At 36.6% G+C, this 23,281-nt stretch overlaps 1 protein-coding gene across 2 annotated transcripts in view; it reads left to right on the forward strand.

Annotated features, from left to right (window-relative positions):
- The window catches only part of BMP5 (bone morphogenetic protein 5), a 55,575-nt gene that overhangs the window by 7,111 nt on the left and 25,183 nt on the right, over positions 1–23,281 (forward strand). For both annotated transcript variants that reach the window (XM_035322559.1, XM_035322561.1), the window contains 2 exons: positions 16,371–16,563; positions 21,856–22,004. In XM_035322559.1, the coding sequence (XP_035178450.1) occupies positions 16,371–16,563; positions 21,856–22,004 (342 nt within the window). The remainder of the gene's footprint in view (positions 1–16,370; positions 16,564–21,855; positions 22,005–23,281) is intronic.

Below are 23,281 nucleotides of genomic sequence, written 5' to 3' on the forward strand. Positions count from 1 at the left end.
GCCTCTGTGTGGAGGATGTTAGGGGAGGAATTGGCCTGCCATGGACTGGATGGAAATCCTCGTGGTTCTCCTCCTAAACCCCAGTTTATATGCTTAGATAATGGGACAACTTTGGCACATATGTGGTCTTCAAAACTTACTGCTTCTGTTATTATTTTCTCTGGATGTTAAATTATGCGAAGAATTTTGCCATGGCTACCTGCCTGCTTACTGCCTGAGTTATGGGGGTAATTACAAGATGGGCGGTTCCTTTCTCTTCTCTTTTTAGCCATGGCAGTTCCTTTCAGCTTGCTTTCACAGGCCCACAGGCTAATAGAGTTTTGCAGAAAATTGATTGATTATAGTCTGATCATGCTAGGTGTCGTCTGGTGTTTCCACATAGCTGAGAATGAACAGTTTATGAAGTGCCAATTGCAGCCTCCAGCTAAAGAAAGGCTCCCCAGGGCTTCAAGAGAGCTCTGGCTGCTACCAGACTTCATAATTATTTCCCACACTTTTCCCCATCGTCTCCTGCTTGTCCTTTCCCTTGTCTCTAGCCCCCTCTGTCTGGGCAGGGTCACTGAACTTTAATTTTATGTCAGTGGCGTTTGGCTGGAGAAGGGATTAAAGGAAGAGAAGCGGTGAGACCAGGGGACGGTGCGGGAGATGGAGGAATGAGAAGAAAATGGCAAGGCACAGTGCAGGCTGCAGAGGGAGGAGAGGCCTCTTCTCAGCAGGCATTGGCCAGTGGGCCTGGGAAAGGTTCAAGACGATGTGGGCTAGGAGAAACTGGTGTTACTGGGGAGCCCCACATGGGGATGGTATTGCAGCAGTGAGGGCATTGTCCAGGCCAATAATGCTAGATAATTTCGGGGGACAGAAGAGAGGAGTTTAATGGTAGGGAGAAGAAGGTGCAAACACAGTGAGATGCACACAGAGGAGAAAATGAGAGAGAACATGATAAATATGAATGACAAGTAAATGAAAGAGAAAATGATTTGGGGTTTGGGTCTCTTTTTTCCAGCAAGCCTTGCAGGTGAAGGGAGCACTTTTCTTCACGATCCCTTGTGGCAGAGCAACTACCGCAACCTCCCCAGCTACTTGGCTCCCCAGGCAAAAGTTTTCATTCCTGCAAAATAAAATGCAGCCCTCCCCACCTCCAGCCTGTGTGCAGGGAGTACACAGACGGGCTACTAAGGTTGGCAGCCATAAATAACGTAGAAGCTAGCTTTTAAAAACCACAGGTTAAAGGATGAGGGCTGCCATGACGCACACAGAGAGGTTGAGATCAGAGGAGCAGCTAAAAGGGGTCAGGAGAAACAATGAATCCCCTTGTTCCAAGTCATATTTATGAGTGCTCCATTGCACCTAAAGTTCATATTTTATTGGCTAGGCCATGGGGTTTCCCCATTTGCTCATCTCTTAAAATAACACCCCTGGTTAAAATTTCCTATAAAACACAGAAATGCTACAGCAGGCAGAACTTGTCAACCCTGACAACTACATTATTTAAGTTGGTGGGTGGGGTACACCTAGCAGGGACTGCTTTGTGTTTGGGACTGGATTATGAACTTGTTTCAATACAAAAAAAAAATGACTGTAAACTAAGCAGAAAAGGAGAGGTTTTACAGTGTGGCTCCCCACTCTGAAGCTCCCATGATTCTTCAAAGGTGCTCCAAAAGGTGAATCTAAACTTTTAGTTTCCAACTCTTTTTTGAGAAACTGCTCGAGTGCAATAGATTGAGATCGGCCGCTATTATATAATTATATAATTTAATAGCATGTGTGGTACCTTGCCAGACTGCAGCTTTACTTTGTTCCCATTGTAATGCAGGACAAATTGAGACAACAGTTATTCATGAGTCAGAGCCTAGAAAGCTAATCAGGACAGCTAGTGATGGTGAATGATATATTCCCATAGCTGACAACTGGTAGCTCTACAGAAGCAAAATTTCACCTAAATCTGGTTTTGGAGAAGAATCAGGAGGAGGCAGGAACTTGAACAGCTGAAATTTCTATTAGGTTTATTTTCTACTAGCTTAGCAATATTATCCATTCAGACCCCATGAGAACCTGGTTTGTAAAATCCCTCTTGTAGTCTGTACCTATTGAATTAAATTATTGTTGTTCTGATTCTCATAAATTTGTTAAATTTATGAAACTTTATTCACTTTCTCTTGAAAAGCTGTAGCCATGATCCAGTACAGTGATAAATTAATAATAATTTGTCTAGGTATACCCATTTAAAATATCCCATGTTTTAAAAACGGAGAGGGAAGTATATATGGAATATTCAGTTGTAAGGTACCTCAAAGTAAGTTCAAAAAATTGTTGTGTTGGACTTTTACAATTTGGATAGCATCAATTTTGGAGGTAGATATTTTAAGTTCAGTGCAGGCATACCTGGGCTGCAGGAGATGAATGAACGGGGCTGCTAAATATTTTGTGAGTCTGACTTTGGAGCAGAAGGTGGGTGGCACCCGATAGCACTGGTGTCTGGAGCTACGGGATTCTAGTGGTATGCTTTGCAAAAAAAATTAGCAGAGAAATCAAAAGCATGGGTGTGGATAAAACCGTATAGTATTGATGTGAAGGAATATGATTTAAAGAGGACTAATTGAGTGTGTGGATGATAAAGACCATAGAGCATGAGCAAGCCTAGTGTACAACACCATGACAGCGGTAGTCTTTGTGGTGATTTATGATGGGACAGCAGGGACATTGCTTTGGGAAGGTCCTTCTGTGAGGATCTTAGGGCCCTGGACAAGAAGACTTTTTACTGTTCTTATAAGAGATGGTTTTGCAAAATAACAAAAAAGAAAAACAAATACTAGAAATAAAGCACCAAATCTGACATTTCAGACCTGGTCTAATGAACAGCGAGCATGTAATTAATTTTGCTCTTGTCCCCATAGTGTAGGCTGGTGCCTCTCTGAGGCATGTGTGCATGTGTATCAGTGTGTGTGCATGAGTTTGTGTATGTAATATAGCAAGCATGTAAATCTCTTCAGTTTTAGTCACTGGGATTTTTTCCCTTTTAAATCATAGTATTTTTTTCCATCAATACTATGTGGTTTTTGCAGCCCTGACCTTTCAAGCTGCCTGTTTGGGCCAGTGTTTATCAGATGACTGTTTGACCTTCTTGTTAATTGTACTTAATTACATCCTGTCCTAACATTTTGAAATAAGGAGAAGAGTTTATGGATCTGCTCCAAAGAGCTGAAGACTAAAACAGCAGAAGAATTCAGTGGTATGAGGTGCTGAGTAATCTCCTAGTTAGGTCAGTAGTGTTGTGCTTTGTCCAATTGATTGCAAAATTTGATCATTAAACTGTTCCATTTTGATCCTTGGTACTTCTCAGAATAAAGTTCCTCAATTGTCATTGTTCTGAGAAGGGCTTCTCCTCTCTCATTCTCAGCTTGGATCTTTCTCTAAAGAGATCAGGGAAGGAGTGAGAAGCCTATCAACAGCACTGCAAGGGCTGAAGTTCACATATGATGAGATAAAAGAGATGAGCTTCTGTCACCACAAACGATCTCCCTGTGGTTTTCCAAAACTTCAGAGTTCCTTATGTTTCCCTAGAATTGCTAGTTCCCATGAGCTTATTGAGAGTTGTATAATATTTGGTATGAGATTTTCTGTGAGCTGATGATTTATGGGAACATCTAAGGGTTCATTAAAAAGCAGCAATTATCTTCTGTTGTTGCAGAAAAACAAAAATAAAAATAAATGAACACCCAGAAACAGATGCAGTTCTAGAAAATGGGTATTCTAAAGACTCAGAAAGCATCTTCAAACACTTCATATTTTATAATGTTTGTCATATAGTTGATGTCTTTTGAAACACTTGGGGTTTACCATATTGCTTGTCTTCTCAGTAAAACTGATATATATATATGCTCTCTCTATTGTTGTTGTTTCATAGCTCACTTTTAACAAACAGATTATATTAAACTCATTTTCTAAAATGAATTAAGTCAAAAAGGAGTGGAAGCTATAAAATAAAAAGACAGGTGGTGTCTATGTTGTATATAAGCATACATATACATACATATCCTTATCTGATTTAATATTTCAATTTTATTAATGCCAGTAGAATAGTGCTGATGAATACCAGGTACAAATCTAGACCCAAGACTTTAAAAAACACAAAGCAAAGGAATATACCTTCATTCTTATTTTATTAAAACACTGATAATTAGACTTACTGCAGAATGAAGTGTCATGAAGAATTAATTGTCTGTGAACTACACATAATTATGGATTTATTGTAGAAGGTCTATCATGCAGCATGTGTCACATTGTAGATAAAAAAAAGAACGAGCTACTTGGTGCTGTGCTGTGAAACTGTGGGCTGATACAGTACTGCCCGTGATTCTCACACCACAAAGTGAACGGAATTATTGCGAAAGCTCAAAATCTGTACCAAGACTTTTGGGGAGCAAAGGTTAAACCTGCAGTTCAGCTATACACAGTTGCATTTACACAGATGAATGTTTTTACATGTTGATTTAAGTTACAAGATTATGTGATTAAAAACAAAACATGGACTTTGCTGAATATCATAGTAAGGTAACCAAAAGATGATAATGTTTAAATTCTCTTTTGTGTTAATCTGTAGTAGGTATAACTGAAACCATACTATTAAATATGATGAATTTTCAAGAATGCTTGTTATATTTTTTTTTCAAAATTTTGTGAGGTACATGCATTGTAACACAATATAGTATTCTTTATTAAAGTTATTTAATATTACATATTTTTTCAGAATAAAGTTCCTTGATTCCTTGGCATGCTGCTTTATTAATGTCATATTATAGTTCTTGAGATGAGTTTCCATTTTAACCACGTGACTCTTCAAAAAGTGGTACTTCTTATCACTTAAGACATGAAATTATTAATCGTGATTTGGTGAGGCTGCATATCATAAGGAGACCACATTTACAAGGAGATAGATTTATATATGTTTATAAATATTTTTAAGTAAGTATTGTCCAAATAGTATTTTATAATATATATATATTATTGCCATATATATATATATATATATATATAGCAATGGAATATCCAGAGACAGTTTATGCTATGGAGTAAATACCAAGTATTTCAAGTTCATGCTGCAATTCGCTGGGTCAGAATGGAGGAACTGATGCCATTAGGATTAACAATATTTTCTCCCCATTTTGGTTTCCTAGCTGTTGTGTTCCACTTTGTCTATATTTACATGTATTCATTAGAAAGGCAAAAATACTACGAAATGTGTATGTACGGAAGAGACCTAATGTTCATCAGGGGACTCAAATGAGTGAAACAGGCACACACATGAGCTGAAAGCTGGGCTCAGGGGGGACAGCTCCTGAATAAGTTACGAGGAAAAATCCAGACTGGCTCATCTCATATTTACATTGCCATTTGCTGCCATACAGGAATGAAACTTCTTTTATTATTATCTTTAACATTAACATTATATCACCTCGGTCAGTGAGATTTACTGGGTGTTCCATCAAAATTTGCTGGTCCAGCTTGTCTTCAGGCAGGGAGTGTGGTCTCATCAAAATGGGAATAAAAACAAACCTGAAATGAAGACTCCATGACACTTCCAGTTTTGGAGACAGGCAACAGACAGTTCTGAATTACTTTATAAAGAAACCTAGGCCCATCACCAACAATTAGGGCAGTAGTCACATTATAACTCTGATCAGCCAGGGTACTGCTTTTGTAAGTATTTTGTCAGGAACTGAGTAGATATACCATAAAACATTATGTCTATATACACGAGAAATGCAGCCCCAGGTGTAATGAAGGTGAGGATGCAAAAATTATTCAGGTATGTCCATCCTGCCCTGGCCCTGTGCAGCCTGCCCTGGGTGTCCCTACCTGAGCAGGGAGGTGGACCAGGTTACCTCCAGGTTACCTGCCAACCTCAGCCTTTCTGGGATTCTGCCACCACAAAGAAGGATTTTAGTCTTGTCTTCTACATTGACACTAATTGTTCCTGCTTTTATTATTATTATTATTATTTAATATATAATATGTAAAAATATATCATATTTAATATTATATAATAATAATAGTTTTGGAAGTGGGGTTATAAGCTTGCCTGGACAATTGCTGAATTAACACTTCTATATTTTCAAAGTGTTATTTCTTTCTCCTTTGGAAATTATCTTGCAGTTGGTTTTGGTTGGTTGGTTGGTTTTAAGTAATTTTGACACTCCTGTATCTTTCTTTCCCCTTCTGTCCAAAATAACCTACTGGGAGGGATCACCACCTGTTCTTATGTTACATATAGCAAATCTGAGATAGTTTTTTTTTTTCCATGGCACAAATATTTTCTGCAAATACTTTTTTTTCCCTCTTTCCTCTGGCAGTGTAGGCATAATGCTGGATAGCCAGCCCAGAGATCTTTTAGTTGTTCACTAACAGCCAGAGAGTTTCTGTGATGAAAGAGGATTGAAATAATCATTTACTTTGGTAAAATTTAATTTAAGCTTCTTTCAGGAAAAAACAAACAAACAAACAAAAGCAAAACCAGGTATTTTTTCCTTCCCAGTGAGGGCACTTATTCATTATGGGGAATTATTTGTAGGTGAAATAATCTCTCCTTGTTATTAATTAATCATAATCTGATTAGACCACCAGAGCTGTAGAGGAGAGGGTGCAGCCTGAATCAGTGTAACGAGCTGTTATAATCACAGCTAGCTCCCATATTGGCAGTTAAAACCTGTCCTATGAAATTGCCAGACCTCACCACCTCTGCCCACTCTCCTGGCTCTTCTTCCTCTTCCCTTTCTCCTTCCCCTTCCTCTGTGTGTATCCTATATAAAATACAGTATATAAAAATAAATTTCAAATTATTATGTGTAATAGATATTGCTTGACTCTGAGTGAGATGATCAGGAGGTTTTCCTTCCTTGCCATTATTACAGCTGAACAGCTTTTTACTGAATGTTTGGTCAGTGTTAATGGGAATGGGTAGTGTTAAAATACTCAGATGTGAGTACAGGCTAAGCAAAAAAAAGTCTGTGTCCAGTCATACCCAGCTTGACACGCAGAAATGACTTCCATGAGTACTCTTATGACAAATTCCACTGTGGGAAATGGCTGGAGCTTATTAGACAACCTGTATGAACGGTAAATGGTGGAGTAGCTTGGCACCATTAGGTTGGAAGTAAGCAGAGGGTTAACGTGAACAGGAACTAAGAATATGTGGGAAGATAGAATGTGCTTCAGTGTTTAGCTTTTACTCCCCTGCCAGTTGCCCTATGATGATATATGCCCTTTCACCCTTCTCAGAAGTTATGTTATGTTCCATCTGTATACTTTTACAGTGTCAAAACAGTTATAACTTACACCTATTTTCTGACCATTGGATCCCAGAGGTATAACTTTTGTTCCTATTCAGTTGCAGCTGAACCCGAGGGATTTTTTTTTTTTTTTTTTTTTTTTAATGTCATTTGTTAACCTTGAGGTTGTGTTGATCTGACATCCTGACTTTCTCACACAGTCAGAAACCTGGGAATAATTGTTAGTTTTCTTTGCGACAATTTGTGATTAGAGAAAAACAAAATCACATACAAGATAAAATAGAAGTCTATTGACAGAAGGTATCAAAATATACTGGTTTTGCCAAATCCCATGAGAAATAGACATCATTGAAAATACAGAAATAATTAACAACTTCAATCATGGTAGATTAAGGATTAGTTAATTTATCTATGCATTAGCTCAGAACTGTGTAATGCAGTGATCTTTTCTCTATCTGTTCCATTATTTTTATTTTTATTTTTTTGAAGTAAGGATCTGTTTTTCACTGATGAAACTGAACACAACCAAAAATCTAGTGGACATGCATTTTTAGCATAGGTATTTATGATCAGAATGCCTTTGCAGTACAGGGTGACTTAAAACAATGATGAACCACAGACACCTACTTGTTCCATTCAAAACAGCAAACTGTACGTGATCCTTTCATCCTCTCTTCATTGCCTCCCCCAGATGTTTGGTTGTGATGTTTCCCTCTCTTGGTACACTATTGACTGCCCAAAATTGGACCCAGTAAGACCTGTTATGTTATTCCTAGAAGCTGCAATCATCTGGACTTTCAGCCACTAAATTTATGGAAGTTTCAACTGAGATACGTTCTACCACTCTTACTGGAGTTAAAAAGGGCATATATGCAGTGTATCATTTGTTGTGCTTTGTGCTGCATCTGAATTTCTGAAGTCAAAGTTTTGCATTCAAGAGGTTGAAGGGATACAGCACATTATACTGTAGAAATTAAGAAAAAAAAAAAAAAAGATTGTGAAGAATGGCTTTATCAACTACCCTTTAAATTCAGTCTGTGATAACGTGCAGATGTAGACACTCACAGTACTGTTCACTTCCAAAACTGTGTTACAGCAGGAATCATCCAACCTCTTATTCAGGTTATTTATTCCTACTGTTACATTGGCCAGGATTAGACCAGCATAAGAAAAGCAGGGTGCTGCTTTTCCACTTATTCTGTATCAACAACTGCAAACTTTCCAGCATTTAATTGCCATTGGAACAGCTGCAGTGTAGCACTTGTTTTGACTTGTTGAGCAAGTGCATTTGACTTGGAAGACACTGAAAACAGTAAATTAAATGAATACCACATGTTTACCAGTGAAATTTTCAGCAAAACATCAGCTATTGAATGAAAAACAGCAATTTCATTAAACAAATATTTTGTCCCATATTTTGAATAATGTGAAGTAACAGAAAGGCATCATAGGTAATCTCGTGGTGTATAGAACATCTGTGAGATTGTGCCTGAGAAAGTGCAGCTCAGTTATGTCTCTTCGTTATAGGCATTTGTTTAGGTCTGTGCTTATAAAGGCTGTTGGCAGGCACTGCTCTATAGTTCCTGGGAAATCTTTTCCTGCTCACAGGGAAAGCTTTTAGCTACTGAGTTCTAATTGTCAAAATAATTCCAGAAAAAAATAAAAAAGAAATTTATCATTTTTACATATTCTACTATATTTTACAATGCCTTTGTAATTTTTTCCATTATTTGCGTAGTCTCTGCCTACCACTTTCTAGAATGTAAAAATTATATAATTTGAAAGTCTACCTTAATAAGAACTCAGGGTTTCAAACTGTTTTCCTATTTTTACTTTTTCAGTTTTTTATTGTTGTTGTTAATTGGTAAAAATCTATGAGATCTTATTAACTACAACAAAAAAAAATAAAAACTTAAAATTCAATACTAGAAGAGTGCTTTTCTGGTCATTCTCAAAAGATGTAATACTAAATAGTTGGCTAAGATCCAGGAATATCCTAACTTACTTTTTTTTTTTTTTTTTTTTTTTTTTTTTTAGCATGGGATATTAAAGCACTTTTTTTCTCCTTTTCACTCTTGCTCTAGATTCAGCTGCAGTCACTGAAGGCTTTCTCATTGACCTTATCTTGCCTTGAACTACTTCACAATTCATACATTTCAGTAATTCTGTGCAATTATGGAAGGGAAGGGATATTCTACCATTAGAAGTCTGGATTCAATAAACAATAGATGATTTTTCATTTATTGAAACTGCCACTAACTGCATAGCATTTCATCAAATAATTTTCTAACTGTCCCTAATTTAGTTAACCAAAATAGCTAAATGTTGCTCATTGATGTCAGTAACTGACTGAAAATAAAGACTTTAGTGAAATAACTTTAAATTTACAGTAGTGTAACTTGCCTCAGAGTATGACCTACCAAGCCTTCTCCTTTGTGTTTTAATAAGAAATTATATATTTTGTAAAACCAATTTACATCACTCTTTCAAAACCACATCTGTAAATCTATAATTACTTTAAATACAACCAGCCTAATAATAATAAATATAGAGTAAGTCAAATATACAGCAATGCAATAAAGCATTTTATTTATTTATTTATTTATTTATTTATTTTAAATGAACTGCTACAATGAGAAATGTAAGATTTTTTGGACAAATTAAACAAATTTGTCCTTAACTAAACAAAATTCTCACTGATTGCAGATATAATTTTGCTTCATTTGGAAGAGGATCAGAATCAGAATTTGGACTAAGACTCTGGTGATGAGTTTGATGCTTAGGATAGGATATGAGTGGAATGTAACTCAAGAAGACAACTAATTTTGGGAACACCCATCTTCAAATGCCTACATTTCTGACATAAGGTATCCCAATAAGACTGCTCTTGGGCTTTGAGTATTCACTGATCCATTTTGCCCAGAATTCTCAAAAGATCTCAGTTCAAAAGACATGGCTAAGGCATATGGACAGACATTTATGAACTCCATGCAATCTATTTTCATGAAGTAACCATATGGTAATGATTGCATCTTCATTCACCTTTTATTTGCCTAATAGACCACTCACCAAGGAAACAGAGGATGTGGTTTTGGTTCCCACCTCAACATGGAGAGGGAGATGGGAAGGGAAATGACATATTAAGTCTAAATCACCTACTTTCCCTTACTACTGGCTTCAGAATAGAAGTGGGGGCCCGAGCCCTCACTTGCTCTGCTGATGAAAATGGATCTCAATTTGGAAAGAAATGCAGTAGATTTGGTACTAAAAGAAGACCAAGCAAGTGGGCATATGACTCTGAAGCTTTGTAGTTAAAACACTCAGATGAATGATTATCTAGTAGATGCCTAATATCAATAAATGGATTAAAAAGAAAAAAAAGCAAAACAAATGCAGGAACAAAAAATGAGATATATATGTATATACATATATATATATATTTTCATTTTGACCACCAGCTCCTGTGTTATGTTTGTGCAGTGGCCCAGAATGACCCACCATTGAGCAACTCAATATCCTGGCAGTTAAGATGTAGTCATTGTAAATAGCTGGTATGGGTTGAAGTGTTTGTTGGGAAAGCTCTTACTCCTATGGACTGGAACTGCAGTTGACTGAAGAAGAAAGGTAGATAAACTCAACTGTTCTTATTATGGACTGGTCCAAGGCAGCTGACCCTTAACAAACAGAACTGTCTCTCCAGTGACTGTGTCAGGCTGTGGTGTCCAAAACATTCCTGTGAGCGCCGGTGACTATTTTTGTGAATTTTGATATCTAAATCAAAATAAATTTCTCGAGTCTTGATCAGTATTCTTTTAATTTTATAAAAGCATTATAACCTTTTACAATTAAAGTAGCTTTGCTTAGACAAGTATTTCATTGTCTGCACATTTTTTTTTAAAATGATCACTTTTGGAGAGTATTTTTCATTGCACTTGATCTTTAAAAATACACTCAATTTAAGACTTTTTTAGAAGACTAATTCTTATACAAAAGCCAACAGACAGAAAGAAAAGACTTCCATTTACTTCAACAAACTTTGAATTATAATTTGTGTTTTGAGGAATAAAAAGATGAAAGATATACTTCCTGACATAAGCTTAATTTAACTTTCTTAAAGTTAGTGTTTGTATTCTACAGCCTAAAAGCCTACACAAAGTTACAAAGCTTTAAAATGTATGTTTTTAAAAGTCTGGCTTTCTTCAACTGAGAATCATGTTCTACTGAATGTTCTTAAATTCTCTGTGATGCATTTCATTAACATGTTAACATCTATAATAGCAAAGCATCTTTCATTCTGCTCTGGGATTGCACCTTTTCTTTTGTCAATACACCCTATAAAACCTTTTTACTATATTTTGTAAAAAGTGTTGTCACTTCACGTAGTCTAATTGTAGAAGAAAGAATGGGTTTCTATGATTTGAATGCTGGAGAACAGAGCAAGAATGAGGTAAATAGCTATTTGATGTCTGTCTTTTCACAGTAGCACAATAGCTAATTCCTAGGGCCTCTGACCTTTTAGTGTCCTGTAACAGAGTACTTGCATTAATCTGTTGCTTATCTGTCACCTACCACATTTGATATTTCCAGCCTCTGCTTTCAATTATCAGTCATTAGAGGCAGCACTGAGTAATTTCAGGAGAAAACGCCTGGAACCTTTGACCTGTTTCTGTCAGATAAGCACAAGTGTTCACTGTAGATAAACTATCATTTCATTATATTCAAGATGTAAACGAGTGTCGTTTGTAGTGTATCAGCTTACTGTAACCTTTATCACCTTGAAGTGATTAAAACTGACTGGTTTACTTAGTGCTTATACAAAGAATCCAGACTCAAACAGTGAAATTCAGTGAGATTAATGCAAATGGCCCCTTATAGTTACATGGTCTGTAAGACCATGCCTTGGCTTGTATAAGTAGTAGTTAAACAGTGACATTAAGTTGATTAGGGAAGCTTCACTATTTGTGAATCCAGTTGGGATCCTAAAACCTTATGTTGTAAAATCAGCCTGTTTCAACCTGGCTTTGGTTTGCTCCCCACTTGCTAAAGAAGCTTTCACTTTCCATACATGTCACCACATACCAGCCTCTTCAGGAAAAGCAAAACACATGTCAGTGGGGAGCTAACTGCTCGTATAAGAGCACGTATAACAGTCCCTCATACACTGCGACATAAACTTCTTGCCAGCACTTTTTACATTTTTTTTAAGCTCAGTCAGACATTTATAGTTGAATTGATAATATACTGATTACTTATTGCACATCCATCTGTGTGATTTATACTTGTGTTAATGAAAATTTGTGAATAATATGTTCTCTTCATATTAAAGATGACTCATTTTTCCAAAGTATCTTTGTGGTGTAAATTTGCCTTCAGTCTTTTTGTGATTGGGCTGAGTGTTAGTACAGTGTGAATATTTCATCAGTGAGCCACATGGGTGGAAAATATCATTCTTTCCTATCTTACACACACAGGTGTTTGTGATATTCCCCTGAGCTATGATTTGTCTGATGTAACCATAGTGCTGAATATATTAGTTTCAGGTGGTGTAAAAATACCAGTTCAAAAAGCTGGTGCTAGGAATCTTGATCAATGACAGCAAATGAAGAATTTTGTTGTAATCAGCACTGACACTGATATACTAGTTCTTTTTAATTACAAAAATGATATGCCTCTGACGGTTAAAAAAGGACTTCCTGATTTTCTGGTCAACAAATTTTTAGATACTGTGATCTGTCCCACAGAGAGGCATTTTGGCAGATGATCTGAGCAGAGCTGGAATGACATGAGAATGATCTGAAAAAACAGAATACTTTAAAAAATCTTAACCTGTATTTTTTGGGCTGCCAGTACTGATGAACTGAAATAAAAATACTTGAGACATGGAGCTCCTCTGCACTTTATGTCATTTCAGCAGTGCAAAAGACCCAATAAGATACCTTACGGTGCGTTCAAGGTCTTTCCTAACAAGGCACTTTTTAGATGTAGAAGAGATCTAGATTTGTATATTATTTTCACTATTAAAATACTCAGTATCATTAAATAACATTTATCTTTTATATTTTATCATTCTAGTTGCTAGACAATACTGCAACATCGTTGTGATTTTTTTTTCCAGTCTGCTATAAAATGCAAGATCTTGTCTAAATTCATTAAAAATATCTGTATATATGTTTTGTGCTTTGGCTTACAGAAATTTACGGGTTGAGAATCTGGCTCCAATGCAGAGGGTGGGACTTCCCTGGAATCGGGGTATTTCATGAATTTTAGCGCCTGTTTTATACAACCCTTCATTTGTGGAGGCTCTTGATACTCCGCAAGTCCTGCCTTGCCTGCCAATTCTGTCCTGGCAAATCTAGGCCTAAGGAAAATCTGAAATTCTGTCCCTTTCAGATGGCAGTGCTGTCTCTTCCTAGGGTATATGTGGATAAGTAAGATCTGTGTTAGCTGTAATAATTAATTTGGAGCTCTACAGACAAGGGCTATCAGTATTCTTTCGGCAGTTGTGAGTGGTCCTGAGAGAATCCCGTCAGCATTATTGCAGTGTGTTGTAGATGTTTGTGTCCAAACTGCAGTGTATATGGAGACAACAGCTGTTTCCAAACTAATGTTATTAATTAGAATGTACTTGTAAGAAACTAGACAAAAAGAAACCTCAAACCCAAATAAAAACAGCTCAGGCCAGGAGTATTGGCATTTAATACTTTTATTCAGAGTCTAATTCTCCAATGCTTACTCACAGTGAGCTGTGCTTAGTTACCCATGAATGCTGGTAAATACTTGTTGAATAAACACAAACCCAAGATATTACTGCTACATTAATTCTGGTTTTAGTATATTTTTCATTTACAGATTATTGACATATCTGTTACACGTTAGCCCAGCAATCCTCAGCTATAACATTAGAAACTTGCGGCAGACTCTTCATACTAGAAAAATCCTCCCTGGTTCAGTGAATTTGCATATGCTAATCTCTGCCAAGTTCTTTCAGAAATGTACATTTAAAAAAAAAACAAGGCAAACAAACCCCAAACCTCAAGTTAGATCTCTGTATATATCTCACAGCTTAGAGCCGAGCAGCGGAGCTGCTAAATAGACCGTATCCTGTTTCTCTTCAGTAGCAGCCCATTCATCTCCAGGTACAGAGCAGCCCGTTTACATGCTTCTGCCTCTTTTCTGCTTTACTTTTTCTACGTAGTGTAAGATGGCAAACCCACGTAAGCTAAATACACATTTGAGCCAAGTAAACCTTGCAGTTAGCAGACAATTTTCCTTTTGTCAGCCAAGAGAAAGTTATTTTCACTGAAAACAGTGTTCTTGTAGCCTATATATTTTATTTTTGGTGATTCTTAAGGAAACACAATTTTGTACGTTTTCAAAAATTGTGCTTATAAAATGAGGATAGCTTATATTTTTGCAGGGATGAAAGAGAATTATACTGTACGGGATAGCTCTATGGCCACAGGTGATTTAGCTGCTGACTACTGCTCTGAAAATAGTGTAAATACTTTTGCTTCAGTTGCTTTCATTTTAGTATGTTCATAACCATAACTTTATATGGCAACACCAAAACAGTTTTTTCTTTCAGCAGATTTCTGTTTTGTAAGACTACATATGCTTCATAACTATAACTATATACTATTTATATATATATACAAACACATATGCATTGTGTATGTATGTAAATTTTTGCAGATGTACACATAAACATGAACATATAAGTATAAACATACATCTATTGTAATAATACACATATTTTATTATTTATACATGTAATGCAGTAATCTATACCTACACATTTTCGGAACTGAGGTTGTTCCTCTCTCAGATCTGAGGACTGTTAATACCAAAACTCAGTAAGAGAGCAAGGGTTGTGGGAGGGAGTATTTAGTGGAGATGGGTGCAGTCACAAATCTTTAGCTGGTTATCTGAACTGAATCCCAGCTCTGAGTGTTTGGCTTTGTCCACCATCAGTCCAGCAAAGCACCTCATGAGGAAAGTGGAACTTCACTGCCACAGGGCACTTGGCACAGCTTCTTAACAGGTCAATGTTACTCTCTGTAGAAGGGAAAACCTTTCCACATCTCTTAAATTGAACTATTCATCCTATAAGATGGTCATCAGCCGGTACTATGGCCTGTACGTTCACTTGTCGCATCAAAACAGATTTTTTTTTTTTTTTTTTTTTTTTAGGAGTGTCTCCTAACTCAGGGTCAGAACTGCAGCAGACATCTGAATTAGCTGCAAATCAGTTGTACACTGAAATCACCTAAAATACTCTGTCCACTCCACTTTAAAATTCCACATGATCCTGAATTAAGCAATAATGAGATTAGTTGTTTTGTTTTGTTCTTTAAATTACTTTGTCAGAAACTCTGGCAGCTGCCCTGCACACCCTTCCTGTTTGAGGGGACACCTCAAGCCAGGAGTGCCCCTGCCTTTGCTGTCGGGGTGCCAGAACCTCTTGGCCCTGATTCACGGCTCCTTCTGACCACTAGCAAGATGACACTGATGCCATTAGACTACAGCATGTGTTAATTTATATGTGTCCGCTTCTTGAATATATAGCGGTTGTAGTGCACTTTAGCACTACTTCAGGATTTATTATGTTGAGAGGGAATGATCAGCTTTCCTTTCAGCTGCCTGGATATTAGTGGCAATTAGTGTTTTCCAAAGTCACCTATGTCTCTGGCATTACTGCTGCTGTGCTTACAACTAAACTGAAGCCCTAAATCCTTCTGCAGCCTTAAGTTTGTCCATATTTCTAGTTACTTTACAACATGCTCTCTTTCAGCTTTTATATATATATATATATATATATATATATATATATATATTCTTTCCACTCTGGCTTCTGGAATTTGTATAAAAGCCACTGAGGGTTTTTCGTTTTGAACTGAAGACACTTAGCTTGTGGAATTTCCTTTAACTCGAAGTATGTCTGGGCTTGTGGTTTTATTATTTGCACAGTTTTATATTGTCCTGTTTGTTTACTCCTAAGCATGGGGAACGCTCCATTAATCATGGGAAAAGGGGGTTGTCTCACACTTTGTCTCTTTAATTTGCATTCAACTATTTTTCTAACAGTTGAAAGAGACAAGGACTTCTCCCACCAGCGAAGGCACTACAAGGAATTTCGGTTTGACCTTACTCAAATCCCACATGGAGAAGCAGTGACAGCAGCCGAATTCCGGATATACAAAGATCGAAGCAACAGCCGCTTTGAGAATGAAACAATTCAGATTAGCATATACCAGATCATCAAGGAGTATCCCAACAGGTACCTTGCCAGCATGAGTGTATTATGCCTGAAACAATGTCCCAGGTTTCTATCTGAATTAGAGAGATGGTAACTGACCATAAACGTACCCTCGGCAAGGCATTATTGCTATCGCTGTGGCTTGTGTTGCATTAATTCCTAGGCAACGACAACAAATACTGAGCAAGAATAAAACATATCTTCAATGTAATTTATTCCAGGTTTATGGAGAGTTGCATATCCAATCTCACCAAACAATCTGCCCATGGACAGAGTGGGTGAAGGTTCATGTTCTTGGTGAGCAAATGGTGGATTTGTAAGCTCAGTCGAAGCGTTTGGATTTGGGAAATACACCATTTGCTGACACGGATATACTACAAGCCAAGATTCAGCTAGCTCCTTAAAGGCAGTTAGACTGTTCAACTTTGCTGACTTTTGAAGGAGCGTGGCTTTTTTTGTATCTTTTAATGTTCTGCAGAATGTGATTAAAAGATGGAGTCATGCACTGTCTTTAAGATGACACATGGTGCTTGCAATAACTGAAAATCAAAGCAAATATAATGTCACACATGAGCAAATCTCTGATTCTATGTAGAACAGTGTGAGTGACATATTTCCAAGACTGTGCAAAACCTACAAAAATGAGTAAATTACCCGATTTGATGAGGCAAAGTAGCTAAACTACTTAGTAGTTTAAGTAAGAACCTTGTAAGTAGAACCTTGAGCTTGTACCTTCCAGGTGAGATCTCTGAACACCAAGTTATAAAAACTTTATGGCTAAAAACAGGGAGTTATTTTATGTCAACGGCGAAGAACCAACAGGTGGGAAAGCACTTAGCCTTCCAGAGTATCTTCTGCTTTCTTACTAGATTTGTACAGGATTTTTTTTTCCTCTGTGTTCAGCTTGCAATATTTCAGTTGATATAGGTCCCACAAGAAGCTTCTTGGAGGAAGGAATGAAACAGGAAGGGAAAAAAATGTATCTGTTTGAAGAGCACAGGTCAAGGCTAGGGTGATGAAAGCTCTTTACCTGCAAACTCAACAGATTTAATTTTATTTTTAAGAACTACTGGGAAAAGTTGGTTTTCTAATCCATTTTAATGGGTTTCATTTTTTGTTTTTATGTTTTCTCAGTGAGTTATTTCTGTTCTATTTCAGAGAAGGAAAAACAGCTTAATCCTTTGAAGCAAGATGAAACTTAAATAGCATCTGGCTTGTTAAAATGACAATTGTCTCTATTAAACCATTGGAGAATACTAGTACTTTCTTTCATTATCTCATCTGCACATTTCTAAGATAGTAAAAGCACTATTTCTATTTATAAACATAATTCTATAAACATACATATTTCCATTTATAAGCATAAAAGCCCCTTGTCTTCTGATGGAATCATGATGCCGGAAAGGTGCATGTGCAATGACACACCACCTATTTGCTTTTCACTACCATAACAAAGGAAACTTCAGACTTAGTCTAATGCTGGTCTCTACTTACACATGGAGTATATGGAGTTATATGGAGGTAAATGCCTCAATGTGTAGAGGTAGGAGAAGATCATAGCCTCTCTAGTGCTCATATTAGAAATGAGGAACTTTTCCCACTTGCTTCTTTATAACTCCAGATAGAAGAGCTCCCAAAAATATTGTATTATTGGTTTCTGCAATAAAGTTACAGCTTTTGCTTTGGGGCTCAGACTTCATGAGTTTGTCCTACATGTGTACGTGAGATTTTAGGCGCAAAATTTTCAGATTTAGGTGCAAATTTTTGTGCAACTGCCGTGCTCCATGCTCCCTGCTAGTGTCATACCACAGCAGAGCTGCTCAGTTTGACCCTGGCCATCCACTCTTCTTTGTTGTGAATGGGAAATATGAGCATCCGATGGAGTCCTACAACCTGCTACAGGTTTTGCTATGCCTTTAGGCAAGGCATGGTCATGGTTTATGGTTTCTGTTTTGCAGACTTTATAGTTTCACACATTTTTCTGTCTCTGTGGCAGCATGGCTGCTGAAGTGTGCGTATTGAATTCACTCAGAGTTTGCTGAAATGACAGTCTTTGAGATTGAAGTTTTCTATTTGTTCTAAGGAAAAGTGTAAAGCACAGCCAATGGCAAGGCAAACTTTCCTACTTGGCCCTGCCAATGTACTCCTACCCTGATCTTTTCTCATGACGAAAGTAATGTGCTCCAACAGTCCAAATCCTTGTTCATGATCTGGTGGCAGCTAGCCACTAATTTAACTAAACCCGAAGGATTCTTCCTGCATTAGGGAATCCTCAAGTGGCATTAAGATACTAGAGCAGCTTTCTGGAATGAGGCGAGAGGTGAAGCAGCGTTATGGGGATGGCTTATTACATAGTAATAGTAGTCATGATTTGATCTGGTCAAAAACTTTGCTGGGTTTCAAAGAACATATAGATGGCTTGTTCCACCTTTCCTTTCTTAAATGACCCAGGAGATCTGGAGCTTCTTAGACATTTTGACCATAGCCTCTTTGCTGAGATTCTTGACTCTGGTAGCATTTCTGTTGTAGACAACAGGCCATCTGGGTCCAAACTGAGATCACTAAACTTAAACAGCCTCCATAAAGGTAAAGACAATCAGCTGTATTCTGCCTGAATGTGTTCACTGTTACATTTCAGGCTATTTACAACATAATGCCTTACTTTTTTATCATGTGTTGTGATTTTAAATAGATTTAAAAAAAATAGAGCCAAAATTTGCAGCTGTTTTTCATTTTAAGTGTGATTTTTGTTTGTTTGTTTTTCTCCTCAGAGAATAAAAGAGAATTTTAAAATTAAAAATGTCACAAAATGTGATGAGAAATTTCAGACACCAGCTAATGGTGGAAAACTGAACCCTGAGCTGTCACTGACTTTTGAAGAGTCAGGTTTTCACCCGATGTTATATGAATTCTGGTAAAAAAACAAGAACAAACAAACAAACAAAACCAACCAACCAACCAACCAAACAAAAAACAACTAAAAAACTTATTTTCCTAAGTAATATTTTGAATTTCTGTAGTAAATGACTATTATGTGGACCAAATCATTTGCACTGGTCTGGAGGCTTTTTCTTTTTTTCACTATCTGTTCTTAAGAAGGAGTTCTATTTTTCTCTAGGTACTCACAACTAATTTTCGGTTTGTTTGTTGAGTAAATGGGTAAGAACAGTTTGCTGGCTATTACCATAGCTAGATCCTGCTTGCAGGAAGGTGGTCAAGAAGATTGACATATCAATGCCAAGACAAAGTGGTGTGAATTTCTGCTTCAGTACAGGGTAATAAAGCCACACTGAAGGATTTTGTCTTTTATACAGATTTCTGGGCTGCACCATTAGTAGTCCCCTGTTCTGAGTTGGCACAAAAGTATTGCACACACTGACTTTTGAGGACTTTTTATATTATTCACAGCAAGGTTTGGAGCTGAAAGAATCTATATGGGAAAAATATGATGCATTCCAGGAGGAGAAAATACAAAAGTGAAATTATGGCACTGTAATATTGTAATACTTTATATTCTAAACAGTTTTACAGTTTTCTGTTAAATTTATTGAATGATACACAATATATTTACAAATAACCATGTCAAAGCCTGTCGCATTCAGAATTATACTATTCAGTTTTAAAGTTCCGATAAAACTGCTTATTAGAGAAAAAAATGGGCATTTAAGACTCCAGAGAGTACTATTTATGAGCTTGCGGTACGTTGTTAATTTGTTCAGTGCTAGCGTAGCGAGTCAGGCTCTTTTAAATCGTAAGACTGTTTTCATGTTAGCTCCAGAGGGAGAAGGTATGTTTTCTCCTTGTGTGGTCATTCATACAGTTCTACTAGTACACAAATGGTAAGAGCCCAGCAAAAGATTATCCCTTAAAGGCAAAAAGACAAATTTAAAGAAAGTTCTTTCAATTTTGTTTACTTAAAAAAAAAAAAAAGTTTCCTTCATTGTTGCTGAGCTCTTTGACCTGATAATGTAGATATTTCTCACATGTAAGCAAATGTTTTACGCTTGTCTGAGTGCATTTTGTCTTATTTTTCTGAGTGCTGAACAAACACTGTTTCAAGAGCTACACAAGATGTTTTTTTCAGTGTAAAAGGCTTGTAGTGCGTGTAAAGTGGTTAGTCAAGATAAAACAGTAGATTCCTACCATGTCATTGTGATTAAGCAGCATAAGAATACAGTGACAGGAACATCATAATTTTAAATTCACTTATTATATGCAAAGACTGTTCTTTCCATCTTTCCTACCTCTTTAAGCATATATTCATGCTGTCTGTAAAGTAACAATTTGACTCCAAGATCCGTGCAAGCCAAGTCTGTCTTTAGTTGATTTGGACAGTCAAAATGTAAAGTAAAACATTTTTCTTGTATATTGTTGTTTTGATTGCTATTTATGGCAGAAAAGGAATAGGTTTCTCTAACAATGGATTTAAGTTTAAAAGGCTAAATGGTGAAAACAGTTTTTAATAATGTGTGCTGCTTTGTAGAAGCATTTAAAATGAAACTGATGAGAGTTAAATATCTTGTTTTTAGTATGTTCATTGCAGTAAATTATTTGTAATACAGATGTGGTTCTGGAACCAATTGTGTCAGGAGATATGTGAAAACAGAACAAATAAACGATCCATGCTAAACATTTAGTAACACAATTATACTAACTCCCCTGAGCAGCCCTTCTGAATTACTGGAAAATTTCATGGGAACAAATTTGAGAATATACCAGGGAATCAAGGGTTAAAATGTAATAATTACGTTATTGAATCGGTATATAATTTCTACTTTGATATATAGACTTATTTTCTAAACATCTGTACTAATATGAAACTGTCATATATTCATGTTTTGTTATATGATATAACTGCTGTCATATGTTATTAATAACAGACTTTTTTTTAGCAATGCTATTCCTTTGAATTTAGTTGAAATTGGAACGTGATTTTGACATTTTTTGTCTCTTGCACTGGACGGTTTATAAAAGTTAATATTCCTGAGACATTCTGGTGCTGAAAGATGAATCCTTTATACACAGTCTGAATTACATATTTTGTGTATTTATATCAGGAAGCTAGATTTTTCAGATTTTCCAGAACTGCAGCTTTCATATGATGAGAGTCATTTCAGAAAGGCCTGTAAGGGGAAATACCTATATTATACTTAACAATTATATGCTGGCTACAGCACATGCTGGGCTGTGTTGTGATGAGGATGTGTCGAAGGATTATTCATTTGGGCTGGAGGAAGTTATTGTCAGCAAGGAAGTTAAGGGCAAAAAATAATAATATTTGGATGTCGTAACTCTCTATTTTCTTTAACTTAGGGATGCAGACTTGTTCCTGTTAGACACAAGAAAGGCTCAAGCTTCTGATGTGGGCTGGTTTGTGTTTGACATTACTGTGACCAGCAATCACTGGGTGATTAATCCACAAAACAATCTGGGCTTGCAGCTCTGCGCTGAAACTGGGGACGGTAAGAGAGTTACTATAGATCATAGCTCCGTATATGCTCTTGTCATCCTGTTGCTGTGAACCTTTTCTGGATGGGTGTTTTTTAACTCTACTGGGTGGCAATTCATGGAGGGTTTATAAATGAAGAACATAGGCTTGTCCTGCTGCAGCTACAGTCTGGAAACTGTTTATTGTTCTCAATTATGTAGAATATAACAATTATAAGGCTAACTGAATAAAGCTAAATTAAATGAAGTTTGGGATAAAAATTCTTACATGAAAAATCAAGTTCCATTTTAGTGTTCTTCCACTGGTGATTACCTACATGCAGTCAGGAAACTCGAGCAGATTTGTGGAATTTTTGGTTTATAAAGTTTCTAAAGATCATTCTGGACTGAAGCATGGAGAAAGGTATAAAACAATCTCCAAATATTTTAGAAATGACCTCCTAGACCATGATACTAATGCTGTAGAAAGGTTAAGAATAGGGTAATTTGGAAATTGTTTTTCTACCCTTCAAGAAAATAAAAAAGATAACTTCAAATTTTTTTACCTTGAAATGGGTCAAAACTTTGAAATCTTGAAAATTTTTATTAGTTGAAAATTAGAAAGAATTCTAACAAATCTGAAGTAATAACTGAGGGTTTTTTATAGGACAAATTTACTCAACTACTACATTATTCACAGTTATACTATTTATTAAAAAGTGAAAATGCATCTCAATGCAAAACTGTTTTTAGAAGAAGTGTTCTTTCTTAGACTTCTTTAGAAACTAATAAAAAGAGAATTATATGCCATTTTTATTTCTGTGATGGTTCACTTAATCTGTACTACTTTACAAGCAAACTTTCAGATTTAGCTCTTTCTTGTCAAAAAGCTTTCTGTGTCAGAGGTCAGGGGATCTATGATGCCAGTTAATCTAAACCTTGGCTGACATAATGTTAATGAGTAGCAGAAGAAACCCTGGTGTAAGGATTAATATATATATATATTCATCTTTCTTTGTTCTGGCTACATTTTCTCATTGTTTTTGATCTTCATTCTCCCTCAGGCTCAGCTGGGCTATGAACAAAGCCCCTCATACTTTTCCGGCAAGTTCTCTGGCTGCTGGAGAGGTATGCAAAAGGCTGCCGTGGGCCCCGATGTCCGCCTTTAGGCACAGTGCTGCGAAAAGGCTTGAACTAGGCTGCACAATTTCACCTAATGATGCCCACAAAGTCCAGATATTGACAGGGAAAAGGAAGGCACTGATAATAAGTAGACCACATTGCTGCTGCAAATGACCACTCTACAAATGGC

The sequence above is a fragment of the Oxyura jamaicensis genome, chromosome 3 (assembly GCF_011077185.1).
Source record: "Oxyura jamaicensis isolate SHBP4307 breed ruddy duck chromosome 3, BPBGC_Ojam_1.0, whole genome shotgun sequence".
NCBI classification, from domain to species: domain Eukaryota; kingdom Metazoa; phylum Chordata; class Aves; order Anseriformes; family Anatidae; genus Oxyura; species Oxyura jamaicensis.